This window comes from Phoca vitulina, unplaced genomic scaffold (assembly GCF_004348235.1).
Source record: "Phoca vitulina isolate PV1807 unplaced genomic scaffold, GSC_HSeal_1.0 scaffold48, whole genome shotgun sequence".
Lineage (NCBI taxonomy): Eukaryota > Metazoa > Chordata > Mammalia > Carnivora > Phocidae > Phoca > Phoca vitulina.
In genome coordinates this window covers 12,343,357-12,365,627 of record NW_022589751.1, presented here as the reverse complement: position 1 = coordinate 12,365,627, position 22,271 = coordinate 12,343,357, and the positions used below count along the sequence as shown (strand labels likewise).

General features: G+C 42.7%; 1 protein-coding gene across 1 annotated transcript in view; it reads left to right on the top strand.

Annotated features, from left to right (window-relative positions):
* The window catches only part of PKD2L1 (polycystin 2 like 1, transient receptor potential cation channel), a 30,388-nt gene extending 8,463 nt beyond the window's left edge, over positions 1 to 21,925 (top strand). The window contains exons 4-16 of the mRNA XM_032432575.1: positions 13,343 to 13,470; positions 13,941 to 14,194; positions 15,162 to 15,386; positions 15,551 to 15,779; positions 16,449 to 16,619; positions 16,802 to 16,983; positions 17,290 to 17,410; positions 18,238 to 18,336; positions 18,551 to 18,672; positions 19,946 to 20,066; positions 20,858 to 20,976; positions 21,226 to 21,349; positions 21,666 to 21,925. Of these exons, the coding sequence (XP_032288466.1) occupies positions 13,343 to 13,470; positions 13,941 to 14,194; positions 15,162 to 15,386; positions 15,551 to 15,779; positions 16,449 to 16,619; positions 16,802 to 16,983; positions 17,290 to 17,410; positions 18,238 to 18,336; positions 18,551 to 18,672; positions 19,946 to 20,066; positions 20,858 to 20,976; positions 21,226 to 21,349; positions 21,666 to 21,839 (2,069 nt within the window). The 3' untranslated portion in view covers positions 21,840 to 21,925. The remainder of the gene's footprint in view (positions 1 to 13,342; positions 13,471 to 13,940; positions 14,195 to 15,161; positions 15,387 to 15,550; positions 15,780 to 16,448; positions 16,620 to 16,801; positions 16,984 to 17,289; positions 17,411 to 18,237; positions 18,337 to 18,550; positions 18,673 to 19,945; positions 20,067 to 20,857; positions 20,977 to 21,225; positions 21,350 to 21,665) is intronic.
* The last annotated feature ends 346 nt before the right edge of the window (positions 21,926 to 22,271 follow it).

Here is a 22,271-nt window from a genome sequence, read left to right as displayed (position 1 = left end):
GACCCTCAGCCTTTGGTGACTTGTGTCACTGGATGTTCTTTATTCATCACTGGTTGTAAGGAAATACCTACCTCTATTCACTCTGCGTCTTTTGAGTGGATGTCAAGGTTCTGTCCATAGATTGGTGGGATCTTATATTAATAGGAGAGGTTGCAGTAAGTTTGGAGGCTAGGAAAAAGATGTCTTTCTTTTTTTCTTTATGAGATATAATTGACATACAACACTGTATTCGTTTTAGGTGTAAAACATAATGATTTGATATATGTATATATTGGGAAATGATCACAATTAGTTAATATTCCTCACTACACGTAGTTACTAATTTTTCTTGTGATGAGAATTTTTAAGATTTAGTCTCCTAGCAACCTTCAAATATACAATACAGCATTGTTAACTGTAGTTACCATGCTGTACACTACATCACCATGCTGGATTTGTTTATCTTATAATTGGAATTTTGTACCTTTTGACCACCTTCACCAATTTCACAACCCCCCTCACACACACCCCTATGTCTGGCAACTACCAATCTGTTCTCTGTATCTATGAGTTTGATGGGTTTTGTTTTTGTTTTAGATTCCACATATATGTGACATCCTATATTTGTCTTTCTCTGTCTTATTTCACTTAGCATAATGTCCTTAATGTCCATCCATGTTGTTGTAAATAGCAGCCTTTCCTTTATTGGTGGATGAATAATATTCCATCATATATATATGTACCACAGTTTCTTTATCCATTTGTTTGTCAACGGACACTCAGATTGTTTCCATGTCTTGGCTATTGTAAATAATGCTGCAATGAACATAGGGGTGCAGATATGGTTTTTGAGATAGTGATATCATTTTCTTCAGATAAATATCCAGGAGTGGAATTGCCGGTTCATATGGTAATTCTATTTTAATTTTTTGAGGAACCTCCATAGAAGATGTCTTTCTTGACTAAGCATTCCTAGAATTGACAAGGAAAGGAACAGAAATATGTTGGAGGTTCAGAAAATGTCTGTGGGTGAGCTCCTATACCCTATGTGACTGTAATGATGACAGAAGATAATTGGTCACATAGAACCATGACATTAGTGAAGGTGCAATCGTGATGGAGAGAGCATGGGACCTGGAATGAGATGACATGGTTCAAATGATGGTGCAACCAGTTATTAGCCATTGCCTTTGGCAAGCTAGGTCAAGATACTTAAATCTCTGGAAGCCCCGTTTTCCTTATATATCTAATGATGGTAATGACTGCCTTTGTGAGATTGGTGGAAAATAAGTAAGTACAAATAGTACAGTGCCTGGCATATGGTGGGCTTTCAAAAAATATCAGTTGTCGTTCCACGTCAAGGTATAAATTAGGAAAATATTGAAATGTAAAGTTTAACCCACTGGAAGCTTGAGATCTGAGAAAGCATCAGGATAATGCTTATCAAGGATCAGAAAGACTAGGCCCTCTAGAAGCAGTTGCCAGGGATCAAGACTGGCCATGGGATCATGATTTCATGCTTTTCCTAGCATGCTCAGTTACCCATGGCCTATCCAGACACAGAGAATTACAAAGTCCTTCTAGTACTAGGGTGAGGTCATCTGAGTCAACTCAACCTAAATAATAGGGATTATTTAGGCTTTGGCCTAAATTTGCTGTAGCAGAATTCCCTGGTGCCCCAGAATTCTGAGGGCCTGGATCACTGTTACAAGATTGGTGAGCCTGGACATATCCTGTTGTTCAATGCTAGGTAACAACCTGTCATAGTTTTCCCTGATGTGGGGCTGTCATTGGTCTCTAGGAATACTGTAGTACATTTTTTTTTTTAAACTAAAATTGTTTTTCTCATCATAGTAACTTTCTTTTTTTTTTTTAAGATTCTATTTATTTATTAGAGAGAGAGAGAGCATGAGCAGGGGGGAGGGGCAGAGAGAGAGGGAGAAGCAGGCTCCCTGCTGAGCAGGGAGCCCGACACAGGGCTCGATCCCAGGACCCCAGGATCATGACCTGAGCTGAAGGCAGACACTTAACCGACTGAGCCACCCAGGCGCTCTACTGTAGTACATTTAAATGCCAGTTCTTGGAATCAGGGAAAGAATTTTTACCTATAACTATGCTTTGATCAAGTATAGGAGAGCAGGCAGCAGTAGCTGATAAAATCTAGATATTCTAAATTTTTGTAGATGAGATCAGTCTGGGCCTCTGCTGGTATAAGTAGTCAGAGAATAAACATGTAGTTTGCATTCATAAAGCATGAGTCTGAGTATTGACTCTGTCTCTTACCAGCTGAATGGCCCTGAGCAGATCATATAAATTTGAATTTCATGATTCATAGTGTTAAAAATAAAACCACGGGTCCCAAATGGTGTCACTTAGGTTGAGGCCCCATGTCAGTAGATCAAGACTTAATACCTAACCTAACTGCAGTTTCAACCCCCCAAAAATGTAACCTTTAACCAGTCAACATGGAAATTTCTTGGCCAGCACTAGGAAATTTGCAGATAGAACCCTTCCATTCCCCATAGAAGGGCTACCTTGCCAAAAACAATGGCTTCTTTGCTAATAATTTCCTTTTTTCCACTCTGTACCTTTAAAAACCTTTCCTTTTCTGTAGCCCTTTGGGGCTCCCCTCTACTTGCTAGATGGGATGCTGCCTGATTCACGGTTTAACTAATAAAGCTAATTAGATCTTCAAAACTTACTTGATTGAATTGTGACATTAGAAAAACTGCTCATTGGCAAGGTCAGACCATACCTGATAAGTTACTGGGAGACATTGCATGGGAAAACACTATGAAAACTATGGAACATGGGACCCACATAAGGGATTATAGTAATATTGATAATTATCTCTTTATGCTATTAGGTGGAGGCAGCAATAAATCTAGGATTTTAAGTTGAGGCAGATCATTAAGGCTGTGTGGAAGTCCTAGTCACAGATATAAGGCAAAGGGCAATGTTCTCAGAGGTGTGCTCCAAGGACCCCTGGGGCTTCCTGAGACCCTTTCCCTTACCAAATTACATCTTTGTGGGAGGTCATATTTTCTTCACATACTTCAACCAAAACAACCTATAGCAGCAGATTGAATTCTGAAGCAGATATGAGAATCCAGCAATCTTCTTTAAACCCAGGTGTTAAACAGGCTTGCAAAAATGTTAAATGATCCCATTTTTCTCACTGAATTTATTTGTTTTGTTTTAGAAAATAGTTGTTTTTCATAATAATATGTTGTTCATGTTTACGTATATGGGGTTTGTTATCATTATTTTAAAATGAATCATTATTACAAATGTCTAAATTTTTCCTCCGTTTTAATTTCTATAAAGTAATTTCTATAAAGTTAGCTATAACCCAAATGAAAACTTTTTGGAGTTCCTAATAATTTTTAAGAGTTACAAAGTGGTTCTGAGAACGAAATGTTTGACAACCACTGGTTTGGAGAATGAATTTGAGCTGGTCAAATCAGATTATTTCACAGCATGGAGTGCTCAACAAATGAAATGTTAAGAGCTCATTAGCAAAAGGTTCAAACTAAGGACAAGATCCTGGCTATTCACACATTCATTCATTCATATTTTACAAAGTCCTATTATGTGGCAGACCCTCCTAACTGTTAAAGCCTTTGAAGTACAGGAGACACACCTGCCTTCAGGAGCAGTGGAAGCCGATGGCGGCCTTAAACCCATAGTGACCTGCAGTGCTACGGACACTGGGGGGGTGGGGGTGGGGGTGGGTGGGGGTTGCTCCAGGATGATGGCAAGATGTCGGAGGACAAAATGTTCAGAGAGACCTGGGAACTCTTGTGGGTCTCAGAAGCAGGCAACCATTCAAGTCTGAGGAGACCAAAGTCATTGTCGTTTGCTTGTGTTTTTTGTTTTGCTTTGTTTTAACATTATTGGCTCTCAGCCTGGAGAAGGCAGGCGTGGGAGCCAAGAGCCAACTAAGGCCTCAGGCTATGAATATGCAAGAGCTTTGCCAGAGTCAGAGTTCGGAAGGGCAAGTATGAAAGGAAAATATAAAGCAGTGTTTCTCCTCATTTCATTACAAAAGAATTCTACCCCTTCCCCCGCCCCCAAACCATGGGAACATCTTTATTAAAAGTTTAACTAATATAGTTCTTGTTTAAAAAAAAAAAAAGAGTCAAATAATATGGAAAATGTTAAAGGCCACTATTATTAAACACTATTAAGAGTTTGGTATATATCATTTCAGCCATTTTCTGGGCACATATAAATATATTTGAATTTTAGTGAAATGCACTGGTTTTATAATCCTCTAGTGAATGCTCTGAGGATTTAACCCTTCCCTCATTTCTAAGTTGCAATTTTCTTCTGCCTACTTTCCATCTTAAGAAACATGAGGCATTTGGAATCCAATTTTAAATGACCTAATAGCATTAATTAGAATATGTGAGTGGAAGAAGGAATTGCCCAAGAAGGAGAATAGCAGCAATAAGAGGATTTCTTAATAGGGAACTTCCTATTAAGCAAAGGATAAAGGGTTTTGTAAACTCAGTAAATGGTTTTAACCAAGAGATCTGTGATTAGATTTGACTTTTTCTTAACAGAACATTTGACTTTTTCCCTAATTCTCCTAGAAAAATTCCTTTTCCAAAATATCCATCTGACATGGATGTAATCATATGAAATGCTTCCGTTGGGATATTGATTTAGCTGTAGTAACAGTGCTTAAATAGAATAGAAGTTTATTTCTCTCTCACATAATAATCTGAATTGTGTAAGAAGCCCTGGACTGGGGGCACGTGGGTGGCTCCGTCAGTTAAGCGTCAGATTCTTTGATACCAGCTCAGGGCATGATCTCAGGGTTATGAGATTGAGCCCCAGGTCAGGCTCCGTGCTGAGCGTGCTGAAGCCCTGGACTAAGATGGGGCCCAGACTGCTTCTACCTCTTTGTGTTGTCATTCTCAACATACGGCTTCCACCTCATGCTCCAGCTCTTATGTCCCTAAGAAATAGGTAGAGAGATGTTTCAGAGAGCTTCTCAGCAATCCAGGTGATAAGAGGGACTCAGGAAGAGGCCATCAGAGTAGCCACAGGGTAAATTTATAAAATAGGTAAAGCCCGAGGAACTTCCAATTCTTCAACAACTGGAAGATTGATGGAACAGTGGGAGTTCTATCCACACAATGACTGTCAGGGCTGGGTTTGGGGGTAGAGGGAAGAGACCTCCAGATTTCTAGAGAAGCATCTTCCATACGTTTCCTCACAGCTACTCAGCTTAGGAAGGAGTATTTGTCTTTTGAGTTTCAAAAACTTGAAGGCACAGAGTTTCCGAAAGAGCAGTAGTATAAACATATAAAGGAATTATAATTATACACTTGCTAGCAGAAGCGCCCCAGGCCTTCAAGTTTCTTTGTCAATTAGTTGATACCCTCCTGCCCAAGGAGACTGCTGTTGGAAAATGATAGCTAAATTCCATCCCATGGTAATTAGGAACAAGAAAGGAGCTCAGTAGCATATGACGGCCTATATGGCAATCACCTGGGAAAGTAGGCACAGAAAGCAACTGCTGACTTCTTGCTATTGCTCTGAGCTGGGAAGGTCTTTCAACAGTTCAAAAGAGAGGACAGTAATATTCAGTCTCTACTATAAACATTGGAATGGATAAAATCAAGTTATTATCCAAGCTCATGATGATTAATAATGATTATTACAGTCATACTTCTTTAATAATAATATTAATATATATATTTATATATATTATATACTTATGCCCCACCTGTGTCTAAAAGCGACCTAAGCCAGCTTACATTACAAAGCACAGACACAATAAAATATAGCCCATTAGAACTATAATAAAAAGAGTTAGCAAAAAAAGTGGGAAAAGGTAGGGGAGGAAGATACCCTGTGCCGGAAAACCTAAGATAAACAAAGTACAGCAAATAAGAGCAAAGCGTGAGGTTCCTGGCAACCAAAGCAAGAAGGAAACATAAATAGGTTGCACAGTTCTCACTGGTGACTAAGAGAAAGCACACCAGTTAATAAGGAGACCCTAGCTCTGGGAAGAGTTGGCTTTGTTGGATTTTATATGAGTCATGGAATATCATAATGGATAAAAGCAATATTCAAGACTGAGGCTACTTCTCTTTTGACTGTGTTTTATATCTGCCTCCTTTAAAAATCCATATTAAATCCTCGTTCTTAAAGCATTTTTAAGAGTAGGGATATATATGTACACTTTACATACAGATATACATATTTGCATATATATGTGTATATGCATATATATACATTTATAAGTGCTCATAAACACACATACACGTGTGTGTGTGTGTGTGTGTGTAAATTTTTATTGTATTCTAGAGACCTGGATTTACCCAGAAATAAAGCTTGGAGAGCCTTGATGAATTAATGGTAGGTATGTTCCTAGAATATCATCATCAGTTGGTTTGGTCAGTAAGCCCCCTTTAATATAGGGTAATAATGTATTTTAATTAATGTGGACTTCAGCACAAATACGCTAAAGTCATCGACTGCACTCCAGAGATGTTCAAACAGTAGCAGAAGCTTTTCTAGCTCCATTTTCCTCAGGAATAATGCAATCTCTTTGAAAATGTCATGGTTTTCATATAGGTAAGGACCATGTTACAATGAAGTAAAATGCAGTGAACACTGGCTTAGCCCATATGGGATTTATTGTCTAGATAATGAAAGTCCAAAGGAGGGCAGAGTTCAGGGATGATCCATCCAGTGGCTTAATGATATCATCAAAGCCCGGTCTGTTTGTGTTACTCAGTTCTACCAGTTGTGCGATCAGTTTCATCTTGGGGCTGAATCGTCTGGGGCTTTCTCATTCATATCTACTATGAGAGAGAAGATCCTAAAAGGTTCCAGAACTCTCTCTTCATGACCCTTTGGTCTGAAATGGGTTACATGCTCATCCCTGAAACTGTAATGGCGTCGTGGGAGGGACATTTGTGGATTAATCTGGGCCTAAGCGTCCCTTCCAAATCCTAGAGCCAGGGTTGAATTCAGCTTCTAGCCACATATGTGAGATGACCCACAGAGGTGTGATATCTCAAATAAAATCATGGTATTAACCAGGAGAGGATCTTAAGGAAGCAGTCACGAAATCCAATACAGCATCCAGCACCTAGAAATTTCAGCCTGTAACTTGGAAACAAAGAGGTGGACAGATTTTTAAGGATAATTTTATTATTTTTATATTGTATTATTATGATAGCATTACTTGAACTCCATGAGAATGAAGAGAAATAAAACCCACCTATTATACTACTCATTTGTCAAAAAGTCCATTTTTCCTTCAAGTTTTTACATACCTAGTATTTTTGTAAAATATTTAATTGTCACAACAGCACAAACAATTTTGCATTCTGTGTTTACTACCATTTCAATGGCTGTATAATACTCCATTAAGTGGCTCAATGATATCATAGTTTCCTTCAATATTGCCTCTTTGTAGGACATTTAGGTTGTTTACAATCTTTTGATAGTATGAACAACCCAGGTCACATTTTTGGGCATGTGAATTTTTCCTCCTCTGGGACTCAGCTATGTCGGAGTATGACTCTTGATACAGATTTATACAATTATCTGTTTATACCAGAATGAAGGAATTTGGAGCTTCCTTTATGATGGTGATGTTTGAGTTTACCAAGTACTTTTTTACAATTCACCTCCTAACTCAGATATTAGACTCTCCAAATAGAGTTTTCTTATAAGGGTGCCTTATAAACTTGTGTAATACCAAACATTTGGCTTGATTTTCGGAAGAGAGTCAGAGTCCCTAATCAGAAGGATTTGAGTGGTAGAGGATATGGTAGTGTAATGTATGGTGGCTAAATTCACGGTCTTTGGAGTAAGGCAGACCTGAGTTTGAATCCAAGTTCTATTTACTTGCTATATGCTCTTTGGACAAGTTATTTAATAAAATGCAATGGTAGTTCCTACTTTATGAGGTTTTTATGGGCTTATTGGAGACAATGTGGCAAAGCCCAGAGCACAATATGTGTCAGTGATGTCAGTTATTGTTAATATTCAGCAGCTGGGAATTCAATCTGAGGCTAAGGTTAAAAGGCATGATATAGCGTATGCAAGAGAACTTAATTTCTGTCCAAGAGAAAAAAAAGCAGATACTCTGTGCTGGATGGTGAGACCAACACCTGGTCTCCGATCTTCTTGATAGCATTCTCATGCAGTCATTGTCCAGTGTCTGAAAACTTCCTGCAACGAGGCCCTCACTATATTAAAAAGGTAGTAATGTACTGACATATGGACATTCCATATACTGACTCAAATTCTGATTCCTTCCAGTTCCCACCCATTCCCTGGTCTAGTGTTGCTTTTTGAAATGGAACAATTCCACTCCTTCACTGGACCTTAAAGGAAAGAACCAGGGAGGCCCCTTGCAGGAGCCCCGTCCATGTGATCCTCAGCAGGCAGGATTGCTGACACTCTCAGAGAGGAAATGGATGTTTGTGAAGTGGTCCATTTCATAATCTGAAAGCACTGGTGGTCAGGAAATTCTGCCTTTGATGGAGTTTACATGGTTCCTCCTATAACTTCTACTCCTTGGATATAGCTCAGTCCTAGGAGCAGAGCAGAATGAGTTTACTGTGGGCGCAGATAGATTTGCATTTGAATCCTGGCTCCTTGGGCAAGTTACTTCAGCTGTTTGAGACTGGAAAACAGGGATGATAATAATAGCACCTAATATATATATAGTGCTGTTGTAGGGTTAAATGAAATAAGCATGTGAAGCACTTAGCATAGGGCATATAATAGATGTTCTGAGGTAATAAATGGCTAGTCTGGTCTATTCTTTCTCCTGACATGGAGAAGGATGATGGTAGAATGGGTACGCTGAGTCCCTGTCAGATTCAGAAATCTCTGAACGGGGTGTTCCACTTAGACAAGCTGGTTCTTCATGGTAAAGTCAAATGAGTTACCTGAATGGAAATTAATGGGGTGGAGTGGGGGAAAGGAGACAGCAGGAAAGATCAACAAGTTGTTTTCAATCTTTTTCTCCTACAATATGCTAGAGGGATGTGGTCCACTCCCATGACTGCCTGTGGCTCCGTAGGGCAATAGATTCAGTGATTTTTCCCTTGGAGTGAGGAGGGGGTGTTCTAAGAGGTCTATGTAGTTTGTAAAAGCTTTCCTATCCCTCCCTATCGCAGAAGGAAGGTTCTGACAGCCTCTTGGGAAAGATGTTATTTCTTCTTCCTCACTCCCAGTCGTGCGAATCATGGAAACGGGCACTGGGAAACACGCTGCCTTCTTGACAACTCTATCAAAGACAAGTGGGATTATGTAGCAACAGGTCAAGGCAGTGTTTCTAGTGTGGTCCCAGAACCAGTAGCATAAACATTACATGGGAATGTATTGGAAATGAAAATTATTGAGCCCCATTCTTAGCAGTCTGTGTTTTAGTAAGCCTTCCAAGTAATTCTGATGCATGCTGCAGTCACCATATCATATAATGATGGGGACATATGAGACATAGGAGCTGAAATCATCACTCCATCTTGCAATCCTGGGTTTCCTCTGCCCTGCTTTTGGGTTCAGATTGCAGTAATTGATACTCAACTGATATTCTGGATGGTTCATATTAGGAAGATTGAGCTGTGCTATCAACATTTCTACCATCACATTGTGTAAGGATTCCTGGCCAACTGTACTTGCTCCCTAGGCCAGCTAAGGACTGGCTTTGTTTCTCTTACCCAAGACTATGAATTTATTGCTCTCTTTGGACTGAGGAACATTCCAGCCTCCTTCCAACATCTATTAAATAGGAATTAGCCTTGACTATTTTGATGACTTTGCTGCTATGTGTCAAATATGGAGTCATAATACTTTATTTTTGAAAATTATTCATTTATTTCATTCTACTCTTTTTGTGTTTTTTTCCACCACTTTTGGTTCAGCCCAACAAACACTTATTGAGAAACTATTAAATACTAGGCACTTTGCTAATTGAATGAAACATAGTCCTTGTCCCCTGAGGAGCATATAATAGGGTGACTAGAACTAGTTGTTAAGCACCCACTGTGTTCAATGCATTCTAAAGCCATCATCTTTCATCTTCATAATATTACAAGAAAGATATTGTATTCCCCCATTTAGTGATGAGGAATCTGAGACTCAGAGTCCAAGTCTATACTGTAAGTGACAGAACTAGGATTTGAACCTAGGTCAGTCTGGCTCCAAAGCTCATGCTCATTCTACAACAATAAATTCATTCTGAGTGCATACATGAGCAGGGTAGGTCAGCATACTAGTAAAAGCTTCTATTCTGTATAATTCAATTTTAAATGTTAAAGATGTACTAAAAAAAAAAGTTCATTCTGGGACATGTTTCTCAATAGACATTTTTAAGGATAGAAACCAATGACCCAGCAAGGTGTTTCACACATGTTAGACTTTGAGTAATGTTTGCTTAATGAATATAAAATGTGTCTTTAGAATAATCAGGTTGGTAGACTGATAATATGTTCTACCAAGTATCGATTTGGGGTATGAGAAGTAGTCATTTGAATTTCATAGAGGTGGGGGGGGGGGTGGCTACCTCATCTCCTGAGACAAAGTACAAAATTTGCTGAAATAAGAATTAACAAGGAATAGAAGGTATTTGGGTGGAGAGAAGGTATTTAATAGGTACTACACAAGGCACAAACCTTAATTTAGAAAGTTTTAAAATAGTTTCTTGGTCTTTTCTGTTTGCATGTACTTCAGTTAAAAAGTTACAAAGAATACTGAATTTCTGAGTGTCAGTGGGCATTTGACCAGGTGAAATCATTTTTCTCAAAATACATAGTCTTTACTACCTTGGGTAATAATCAAAGATGTTATGCCTCCTTAATCGTTGACAACCAGTTCAGAGCATGTTAATTCTGAGTAGTAATTTAGAACTGGAAAATTGGAGGAGAAAAAGATACAGCAAGGGGTACCACCTAGTGGCCATCCAGAAGCTGTAACAATTTAATCATCCTTTGGCATTAGGAAAAATTCAGCACACTGACCATCCTTATAACTCTGTGGTGGGTTCTCAGCAGACAGAAGCTTGACTTCCAATCCATTTTCTAGATCTGGAAAAATTGAGTATGAGTCCTCCAGATACTAAGGGCAGGTAATCACAGATTTGAATCAGAGAGAATTAAAGTTGTTTCCTGAACTTAATAGAGTGGAGTGGGGAAATGTGAAATCATAATGCTTTCCTTCTTTGCTGATTTCCCCCTGAAAAAGTGTGATGTTGTTTGTGCCTAATCTATGACCACTCACCAGTCCTTCTTTCTATGGATGAGCTCCAGGGGTGGTAGGAGCAAATGTGACCCAAAATTTGAAAAGGAAAATTCTTTTTTGTTTTTTTTTTTACGATTTTATTTATTAGAGTGCACGTACGCGAGAGAGAGAGAGAGTGTGTGTGTGTGTGTGTGAGAGAGAGAGAGACAGAGAGAGAGAGAAAGAGCAAGGGCAGGGAGAGAGGGAGAAGCAGACTCCCCACTGAGCAGGGAGCCCGACGTGGGACTCCACCCCAGGACCCTGGGATCATGACCTGAGCCAAAGGCAGGCGCTTAACCAACTGAACCACCCAGGCACCCCTAAAAAGGAAAATTCTTAAAGAGAATTGCTCACAAGAGACTGACAAATCCTACTTTAACTTTTTTGGTGTAATTCCAGACTTACAGAAAAGCTGCAAGAATAATACAAAGAATCCTTATATATATTTCACCCCGATTTCCCAAATATGTATATTTTACCAGGCTTGCATTTCTTTTATTGTTCTCTTTCCCAATCTCTCTCTCTCTTTACACACACACACACACACACACACACACACACACATACACACTATTTGAGAATAAATTGCAGACATAATTCCCTGTTGCTCCTAAATACTTTAATATGTAACTCTAAAAATAAGGAAATTCTCTTACTAAAGTCAGGAAATTATCATTGATTTAGTTCTATCATCTAATGAACAGACCTTATTACAATTTCATCAATTATTACACTAACAGACTTCATAGTAAAAGGAAAAAACTATTGTCCAGGATTTAATCCTAACTAAATGCACATCTTACATTTAATTTTTATGTTTAAGTCTTTTTAAATCTAGAACAGTTCTTTAGTCTTTCTTTATCTTGTATGACTTGGCTAAAAATTAAGTAACAATATCATAATACTAACAAATTATAAACTATAGAAAAAACAAGAATCCATGAGTTCATGCTGGTATATATAAATGACTACCTAATGAGGAAGAAGGAAAAGTTCTTCCTAAGGAGAATGCTAACTAACAAATGCAGAAGGAATGATGGAATGAGAAAATCACAACTTGATAACCATGGTAGTAATAATCAGGTAAAAGTCATTAAAACTAGGTATTATTGGATATTAAAACTAGTAGGTGAAAGATTGATGAGTAATAGGATGTTTACATAATTTCAAAGTATTTCCCCACAAAATACATCTTAATTACAAAGAGAAAAATAATTGTACATTGAAGAAGGCTGGAAGACAGCTGCCTTAACAAGGGATGAAAGTTAACATCACCAGTAATGATACAATTAGACAGTGTGTGCCTCCTGATAGGAAGCTCTGAGATGGACACATCACTTTTTCGGTATTCTTTGCCTAATGTATAACCTGAATTTAAACATAAGGAAATATCAGGCAAATCTAAATTGAGGGACAATCTATAAAATAAATGGCTTATATTCTTCAAATACTGCCTTTTAACTAGAAAACTTATAGCTTCCCTAACAGCCTGACTTTAGACTGGGTGTATGGGTTAGGGTGGTTAAGGAAGATTCAGTTCTTCAGGGCAAAGGTCAGGTCTTTTTTTGATCTGGGGATGCTCTGAGTCCTTCCATCAGGAGACAGCTGTGCCCATCAGGATGCCCTGGGGCCAGAGGTGTCAGGTCCAGGAGACCACATCTCCACTGTAAGGTGTTTGGCCAGGGCCTTGGAGTCTTCCAGAATTTGGAGGTATTTCCTAAGGGCATAGATATAGGACAAATGAAAGAATGCAGAAGGTGGTAATATCTTGGTTCTGGGGAATAAGAACTAGGAAGTTAAGCTGGTTTAGGAAGAGAAAAGTGAATTTTCAGAATGACAATATCAAGAGACAATTTCTGAGTGGAGTTCAGTCTTTCTGAGGTAAGTTGAGAGGAGAAGAGGAGACCTTGTAGGCTAAGATATTCCCTGGTTTCCCCAATGCCTTATTAGCCTCCCCAGACAACTCTAGGGGAGGGTAGGCCCAATGGGATCCCATCTAGGTAGCATCTCTGGCACCAGGGCAAATGGGCTTTCCTGTCTCCTCTGGAGAATGGATATAGGAAACAGTGAGCAGGACACAGCCTCTTGGGTTGGTTTCTAGTGACCTACGGAATGACAAGCTCCAGTGCCTATTATTACACAAAAGTGATGTCCGAGCTCTTCTTACATACCCCGTCAGACACCGGAGTCTCCTTCCAGGCCATCAGCAGCATGGCGGACTTCTGGGATGTGAGTATGAGATTCCCTCTACCTCTCCCCTCTCCTTTTCAATGGCCTGAAGCAAAAAGCCACAGGCCAGGGCTCAGGAGTGTCAGACAGTAGACCAGGCCATATCCAGAGACCAGGTCATTCTGGGACCAGGCTGAGTCAAAGGGTCAAGCAAGAATCAATGGGTCAGACTGGAGTTTAGGTGAAGGTAGATGAGAGGGATGATGAAGGTGAAGGGATGATGATCAGGGAGTCAAGCCAGAGTTAAACTAGTACTGAGAGTCAGAGGTAAGGCTGAACTTCAAAATGCATTTTAAATAAAGAGTAGGGCCACATCAGGTCAAGAACTGGTCAAGGTTCTTGGGTCAGCTGGAGTCCAACAGAAGCAGACTAGAGACAAGCTGGGGGGGTCAAGGAGTGAAAGCAAAAGTCATTCCAAGAATAAAGGTCAGGATGAGGCAGGGTCAAGCTCAACCCAGCTTGTGGTCTAGTTTGCCCAGGGCCCACTACTGGACAGTTTGTATTGGACCAAATGGTACAACAACCAGAGCCTGGGCCAAGGCTCCCACTCCTTCATCTACTATGAGAACCTGTTGCTGGGGGTTCCAAGGCTACGGCAGCTGAGGGTCCGCAATGACTCCTGTGTGGTGCATGAGGACTTCCACGAGGACATTCTGAGCTGCTACGACGTCTACTCTCCAGACAAGGAAGAGCAGCTCCCCTTTGGGCCTCTCAATGGCACAGCGTGAGTGAGTCCCCCCACCAACGTTGCCGGGCTTGCTTCTCTAAGCCTGACACACCATCCTGAGGTTTGGGAACCATTTCCACTTAGTCTTAAAGAGCCTTAGGGGAGCGGAGGGTGGGGAGCATCTCTCTGAGTCCCATCTGTGACTGTTTGGAGATCTTGGTTTGGGTCACTCAGGAACAGAGAAGGTACATTAGCAAACAGAGCCATAGCCTCTGGACTCGTTTCCCTACACAGATTGCAGTCACATTTGCCCTACTCTGGAGGCAGTCCTGCCAGAGAAAGCATCCTTTCTTGCCCGGACGTTCTTAGGTGTATGGAGAATGGATGAAACACTGATGTTGCTACACAAATCGTAATTGGAAGAGTCTGACCCTTGGACCTGATAGGGGAAGCAGCAAGGAGTTGAGGATGGATGAAGAATTAGGAAAGAAGGGGGGAAAGGATGGATAGGACATGAAAGAAGGGGAAGGAAGGGAGGGCCCAGGGAGGAAATCTGTGGACAGAACAGAGAATGGTGGGGTGAAGCAGCCAGGTGCACAACCACAAGAACAGAAAATGTCTTTTCTGGATTATGTGAGCCAGGTGTTTCCCTAGTGGGAACTACTTAGACTGGGGTCAAAAGTGAGGCATGAGTTTGCCATCCATAGTTTTGGGGAACATCATGAGAAATCAGGAAATTTATATTTGAGTTTCAGTTCAGCCACTAACTAGCTGCATTATCTCAGACATCTCTGAGTCTTAGGTTCCTCATCTTCAAATGTGGATAATATTTACCTTCCTTTCTCACATAGTTGTTAGTATCAAACAAGATAATACATGTGAAATATATATTATATGTGATATGTATATATAATATATATGAAATTGTAAAGCCCAGGCAATCATAAAGTGTTGCCATTGCCTTGGGAGATCAGCTTTTGGACTGGCTCAGACCTCTCTGCTCAGATGGCTTCTTCCGTGACAGGTGGACATACCATTCACAGGATGAGCTGGGGGGCTCCTCTCACTGGGGTCGGTTGACAAGCTACAGTGGAGGTGGCTACTATCTGGACCTTCCAGGATCTCGACAGGCCAGTGCAAAAGCACTCCAGGACCTTCAGGAGGGCCTATGGCTAGACAGGGGCACTCGAGTGGTCTTCATCGATTTCTCAGTCTACAATGCCAACATCAATCTTTTCTGTGTTTTGAGGTGGGTCCCCTTTCCTTATCTTCCCTCCATCCATGGTTCCTGTTCCCTTCTCTGATTGAGACCCTTCCTTAAACTTGTACCCTATGGTGGGGTTGTGGAGGAGAGGGGATGGGAAGAACTACCCCAGTCCAGGCCTCACCAGTTATCCCCCCCTCCTCCCACAGACTGGTAGTGGAGTTTCCAGCTACGGGAGGTGCCATCCCATCCTGGCAAATCCGCACGGTTAAGCTGATCCGCTATGTCAGCAACTGGGACTTCTTTATCATTGGCTGTGAAATCATCTTCTGCATCTTCATCTTCTACTACGTGGTAGAGGAGATCCTGGAGCTCCACATCCACCGGCTTCGTTACCTCAGCAGCATCTGGAACATTCTGGACCTGGTGGTTATCTTGGTGAGGGACAGATATCTTATACTTGGGACATAGTAGGAGGAGGAAGGGGATCTACCCTGTTAGGGACTCCAAGTTCTTCCTTTTGGAGTGTCAAGTCCTCTTTATCACTTCTGGTCAAATCACTGTGTGAAAGCTCCCTAAGCCAGAGGCTTATGTTCCGCTAGCTCAGCCCCTGGGAAAACCCTGTCTTCCATATGCCTTCTCCCTCTGACTGTGATCCAGGCACTGCCTTTTTTTATGTGCTGTCTATTTTCTCTTCTGTCTTTTGCCTTAATGACCTGTCCCCTTGAAACCCCTACCTTCTCTCTTTTCTTCTATTAAAATATTCTGCCTCTTCATCTTCATCTTCTTCCTATTAACACAATACATTAATTTCTTGACCAAGGCTAGGAAGTGGTGGGAGAAATAACATTACTTGGCCCCAATTCTCCATGATCCTTTACAACCTACATATTTACCACAGGCTCCAAAGCCTTCTCCTTGGGATTTAAGACGTTCCCCCAATCATCCTATTCAGTTTCATTTGTACCTGAAATAGTCAACAACTCAGAAGGGAAGGATTTTTTTTTCCCACTTGACTTACCTACCCCAGCTCTCCCCTAGGACCCTATCATTGAACTTCCCTTGAGATCCCGACTTCTCTGATGCCTCTGACCCCTGTGATGACAGCTCTCCATTGTGGCCGTGGGCTTCCACATATTCCGAACCCTTGAGGTGAATCGGCTGATGGGGAAGCTCCTGCAGCAGCCAAACATGTATGCGGACTTTGAGTTCCTCGCCTTCTGGCAGACACAGTACAACAACATGAATGCTGTGAACCTCTTCTTTGCCTGGATCAAGGTACGTTGGGACCCCTCACCCCCAGCAACACCTCACGGCACTCATTCTCCCTTCCTCAGTACTTGTCTCATTTTCCTTGTCTGGTTTGGCAACTCTGGTGACCTCCATAGGCCCCTGGAGTGGACTATTCAAAGCTTTTCTCTTTTCTTCCCTCACTGCTTGGTTCAACATGGCACTTCCAGATATTCAAGTACATCAGCTTCAACAAAACCATGACTCAGCTCTCCTCCACGCTGGCCCGCTGTGCCAAGGACATCCTGGGCTTCGCCATCATGTTCTTCATCGTTTTCTTCGCCTATGCCCAACTTGGCTACCTGCTTTTTGGAACCCAAGTGGAAAACTTTAGCACTTTCATCAAGTGCATGTGTGTGTCCTGCCCCCTTCACTCCTCCCTGGGCCCTCACCCTCCAGCTCTGTGGGTGTGTGTATCCTTGGGGAAGCTGGGTGTATGTGTGCAGGTGTGTCTGTGCTTAAAGCATCTGTGTGAGAATCTCCAGGATCTCTGGTGTGTGTGCTCAAGTATCTCTGTACCTCACTCTCTGTCAGGTTGGAAGTGCAGTGAGAGGTCTGAGTTCACCAAAGAGCAGCAATTAGGAAAGTGGGTTGGGGTGTGAATAGGGGTCAGGGTTATGGTTAGGCTCTGGGTGAAGCCCAGACACTGGTCTCTCAGTTTCACTCAGTTCCGGATCATCCTTGGGGATTTTGACTACAACGCTATTGACAATGCCAACCGCATCCTGGGACCTGCCTACTTTGTCACCTATGTCTTCTTTGTCTTCTTCGTGCTTCTGGTGAGGGTCTCTCTGAGAGGTGGGCATTGGGAGCTTGAGGGGGGAAACATAAAGGACCTGAGGGTGAGGTTTTGCCCCCCACCATGGTCTGTACTCAGGATTAAGATGGGTGTCTCAAATCATGGGTGGAGAATGAGGTGGGGGAGCTCTGGGTCTCCTGAGAGCTGGCTAATGTGCTCAATATTGCCAGCACAGCCAGGTAATTTGCAGAGTATAAGGAAATCTGCAGGCTCCCTCAGTAAAACGAAGCCTCTATTTTCCAAGGATGGAAAGGGAGAGAAATGTGCCCCATGAAGAGAAGTGGTTGAACCTAGAAGCTTCTATATCTATTCTCTCCTTCCTCTAGGCATCTCTGGCTATTCCTATCACCATTACTTTATAGTCTCTCTTTCTCTCTGCCAACTATGAAAGATCTGGGTTTAATATTTATTAACAAAGCCAGCAGGTTTCTTTATTTGATCATGGTTAGGGACAGATGGGTTAGATTGGGGTTATATGATAAAGATAGCAAAACTATACTCCCAGTGATTGGTTGGCCCTTATATGGAGGTGAACTCTTGCATATGATGGGGTATCATTGTAGTCAGGTTACTGCAGAACAACTGAGTGAGGATAGCAGTTGGGTGAGGGAGCTTGATCCATCCCTAACAGGATTGTGCTGAACGGGGCTCTGGGGACCCTGAGATGTGGGGGTTAGTGGGCTGCAGAGCTGCAACTGAAAGCATTGGCTCCTTTAGAACATGTGTCTGGGATATTAATAGGGTTAGTGGGCTCATTGCTGTTAGTGGGTCTGGGGGTGAAGACCCAGGTCCCTACTTTATCTCCAGAACATGTTCCTGGCCATCATCAATGACACATATTCAGAGGTCAAGGAAGAGTTGGCTGGACAGAAGGATGAGCTGCAACTTTCTGACCTCCTGAAACAGGTAACCACTCAGTCTCCTTGAGCCACACATCTGTGTCAGGGACCAGGTCCAAGGCTCTGTGTCCTGGTGTATTCCTGACTGGTGTAGGGCCCTGTGCCCACCCTTGTGTGGCTTTGACTTATCCCTGGAAGCCTGGCATCTTGTGGGTGAGGAAGGGGGCAAGGGATGATGAGAAGGCTATAGGAACTGGTACCTGTTTCCTTTTCCCTTCCAGGGCTACAACAAGACCCTACTGAGGCTGCGTTTGAGGAAGGAGCAGGTTTCAGATGCACAGAAGGTCCTGCAGGGTGGGGAGCAGGAGATCCAATTTGAGGATTTCACCAACACCTTGAGGGAGTGAGCAACCAGAAATCCAACCTTCTGATATTGGTCTATAAGTCCTTGGCCCTCGACCATATACCCTTTGCCTAAAAACCTCTGATGTTGGCCTATGGGCCTCTGACCTTGGCTTTTGGCCTTTGACTTTGGCCTATATATCTCTGATTCTGATCTTCAGAATTGTGCCCTTGGTTTAAAGGTCTCTGACCATGTTCTAGAACATTCTGGACCTCACTGAACAACTTGTAGGACTAATGTAATAATACAATTTCTTCAACATTACATACATTTCTCACTCCCACAAAACTCTGTAGTTGGTTCTGTGCTCCCCCACAAACATTGGCCTATTCTCTTAGCATCCCTGTTTCCCAGTTAAACATATGAGCAAACACTGAACAAATATATTGTGAGCACCAGTTGTAAGCCAGGCACTAAGTAGGGCACACAATTAATGAGACAAAGCCTTGTCCTCCAGGAGCTCATACACATGTAAGCAAATAAACTGAATCACAGAACAAGTTCAACAAAGAAGTGACTAGAAGAGAGGGAGCACAAAGTAAAGAGAGTATTCAATTCTATTTTTAAGCTTAAGGGAAGGCTTCCAGGAAGAGGTGATGCATGAATACCTACAGGAGGATGAATAGCCTACCTGTAGACAAGCAGGGGAAGTCCATTCCAAGAAAGATGAAAGCATATACAAAGGCATAGAAGTGTTAAGTTGAGCAACATGTATAGGAATAATAAGTAGCTAAGCATTGCTAAGGTATCAAATAAAAGTGGGGCATAGCAGGAGATGAGACCAGAGTAATGAACAAGGGCTACATTGGGAAAGGCCTTGAATACCACCATTCTATCCAAAGAATAGGGTGTCCAGGAGGGATTTTAAGCAGAGAAGGGGTGTATTTAGACATGCACTTTAGAAAGATTAATTACTTTAGTTGCATTATAGAGGATGGATTTCAGGGGTAGGGAGTGAAGGGGAAGCCAGTGGGGTGGGAGTGCGGGGATGGATTATTTAGAGGTAAAGAGATTTTGCAATAATTCCTATAGAACACCAGGAGGGCCTGAACCTAGTCAGCAGGACTAAGAGAAGGAAGACATAGATTTAAAACAATTTATTGGGGGTAAAATTGCTAGACCTTGGAAATCCTGGCTTTCCTATGTGGTCCCATTCTTCCACAGAGAGCAAAAGTCAGAGAGTCTGGAAAAAAAAGTGGGGAGTCCATAATTGAGAGATCACAGCCACAGCAAGTCAGAAGTCATTTCATCATACTGTTTTCCTCACACTCAGGCACGCAGAGCATGAAATCACTGAGCTCACAGCTGCCTTCACCAGGTTTGATCAAGATGGGAATCACATCCTGGACAAGAAAGAGCAAGAACAAATGCAACAGGACCTGGAGGAGAAGAGGGTGAGCCCAGTTGGTTGGGGGAGAGGCAGTGAAAGAAAACCATTCACTCTCCCCTCCCTGCCAACACACCCAGAACACAAATCTAGACTGAAAACCCTTCAATAGATGGACAGGAAAGAAGTCTCTAGAATAGTGGTTCTCAAACTGTTGCACATTAGAATACCCTGGTGGGGTTGGGGTGGGGAGTCAAATAATCCTCATACTCAGGTCACATACCCTAGACAGAATCTCTGGGGGAGTGAGGGACCCAGACATCAGTACTTTAAAAAACTCACCAGTTGATTCCAATGCATAGCCAAGGTTGAGAACCACTGCTCTAGAACAGAGTCTGAGGGGGAAAGGTTCAATTACCCGAGAATCCCTGACAATTCTTTCTGAGGACTTGCCTTCTCCTTGGGACTTTCAAACTCGGATCCTTAGCTGCCCCTGCTGTGCCTGCTTCATCCCTATCCAGTGTAGACCCAAAAATCAAGGGCAGGAGGGAAAGTGGCAGGAATTCTGGTACTGTTCTTCCTTTCCCAAACTGAGTTGGCTTCTAGTGAGGGTCTCATTAATCAAGGCTTCTAAGAGCTCATGTTTTGTTTCTGTGGGAGGTGATTCTCTCCCAGAGGTTGGTCCAGCTTTGTGTCCAGCACCACCACACTGATCCTATTATCTCTAGAGTTTGAGAGGGAAGGGGAATGCATGAACTGGAGCCCAAGGGCCTTGTCCTGGGAGACCATGAGAGCAGGTGATGAAATAGGAGCTGATACTTCCCAGAGTCATCTTCTCCTCTCTGACTTCCTGATCAGGTGGCCCTCAACGTCGAGATTGAGAACCTGGGCCAGCCCATTGTGAGTAGTCCACCAGGCAAGTCGGGTCCAGAGGCTACCAGAGCAGGTGGCTGGGTTTCAGGAGAAGAATTCTACACGTATGTGCAGCCAGGGGCCCAGGGCTGAGTGTGTTTGTAATGTCCTACCCTGAGCTTTTTTCTCAAACTTCTAATTTTCCGTCCTAGCCCAGGGAGAACCTCTGCCCCCCTTTAATTCTCCCTATAAGGCTGGGCCTTACCTTCCTTGCACCCATCCAGACACAGACCATAATGGCTCTCCTACCCCTATAGACGCTTAGCCCTACAGATGCATATTTCTGCTCCCTCGGTCTCTCTCAAATCCTGCAGACTCACAAGGAGAGTTCTTCAGTTGGAGATTGTCCTGGAAGGAGTCATGTCCCAGGTGGATGCTGTGGGCTCAAAGCTAAAGATGCTGGAGAGGAAGGGGCAGCTAGCTTCCTCCCCAGGCCTGGTGAGTGGCCCTTCACCTGGTTCCTCTTGGTTCCCCACATTTGAACTCTACCGTCTTTTCTACTCAGTGGGTAGAAGCAAACCATTTTTGAAAGAGTCTGTTTCCAGGCTCCTGGGGCAACATGTTCATCGCAGTCACTGTACCAGTGGAGGGAAGGGGTGGAGGGAAGGCCTGAAGTTGGTTGCTCTGGCCTGAGGGCTGCCTTGGCCTCCAGGAGACAGTCTGAGGTTGAAGAATCAGACCCAGATTTTCTAGATGAAAGGAAGTGGGACACAAACTCCTTCTTCAAATGACCTGTCCCTTTTTCTTCCAACAGGCAGATCAAGGCATTGGGGAGCACCTGCAGCAAACCCCAGCTGTGACTCCAGCCCCCTGGGGAGTCCAGGGTGGGCAGGAGAGTGGTGGGGGAGGGGCCCTAAAGCATCAGACAGCAGCCTCCTCTCTCATTGCCTCCCCAGAGACCTCCTCAGGACATGGCCTCCACTTCTAGGGCAGCAGTTCCCTCCACTGCTACTCAGAGTCCCACCCTGTGTTTGGCCTCTTGAACCAATGTTTCTACGTGTAGCTTGCATCATGCTTAGGCTTGTGACTCAGTGTTTCTGTGTGTAGCCATGTAGCTCTGTGTAGCTCTTTGAGATAACATTTGCCACTGGGCCCCTCACTCCCTGTGCTCTCAGCTCTGCTGTGATGAAAAAAAAAAAAAAAGTTAATAATAAACAGAATAAAGGAAGGGAGGGTTATGTTCCCTAAGCACCTGGCATCTGGATAGCCACGATTTGTGAAAAAAGTAGAAACCAAGAGAGCAGCATTCTCTAAATGTCTTCCTATTTGCCAGTGAGTCTTATCCTTTGTGCATCTAGAGATCTGCTGCTAGCACCCATGGGATTCTTGTCTTCCTCATAGAGTTTCCAGGTGAAAGAGA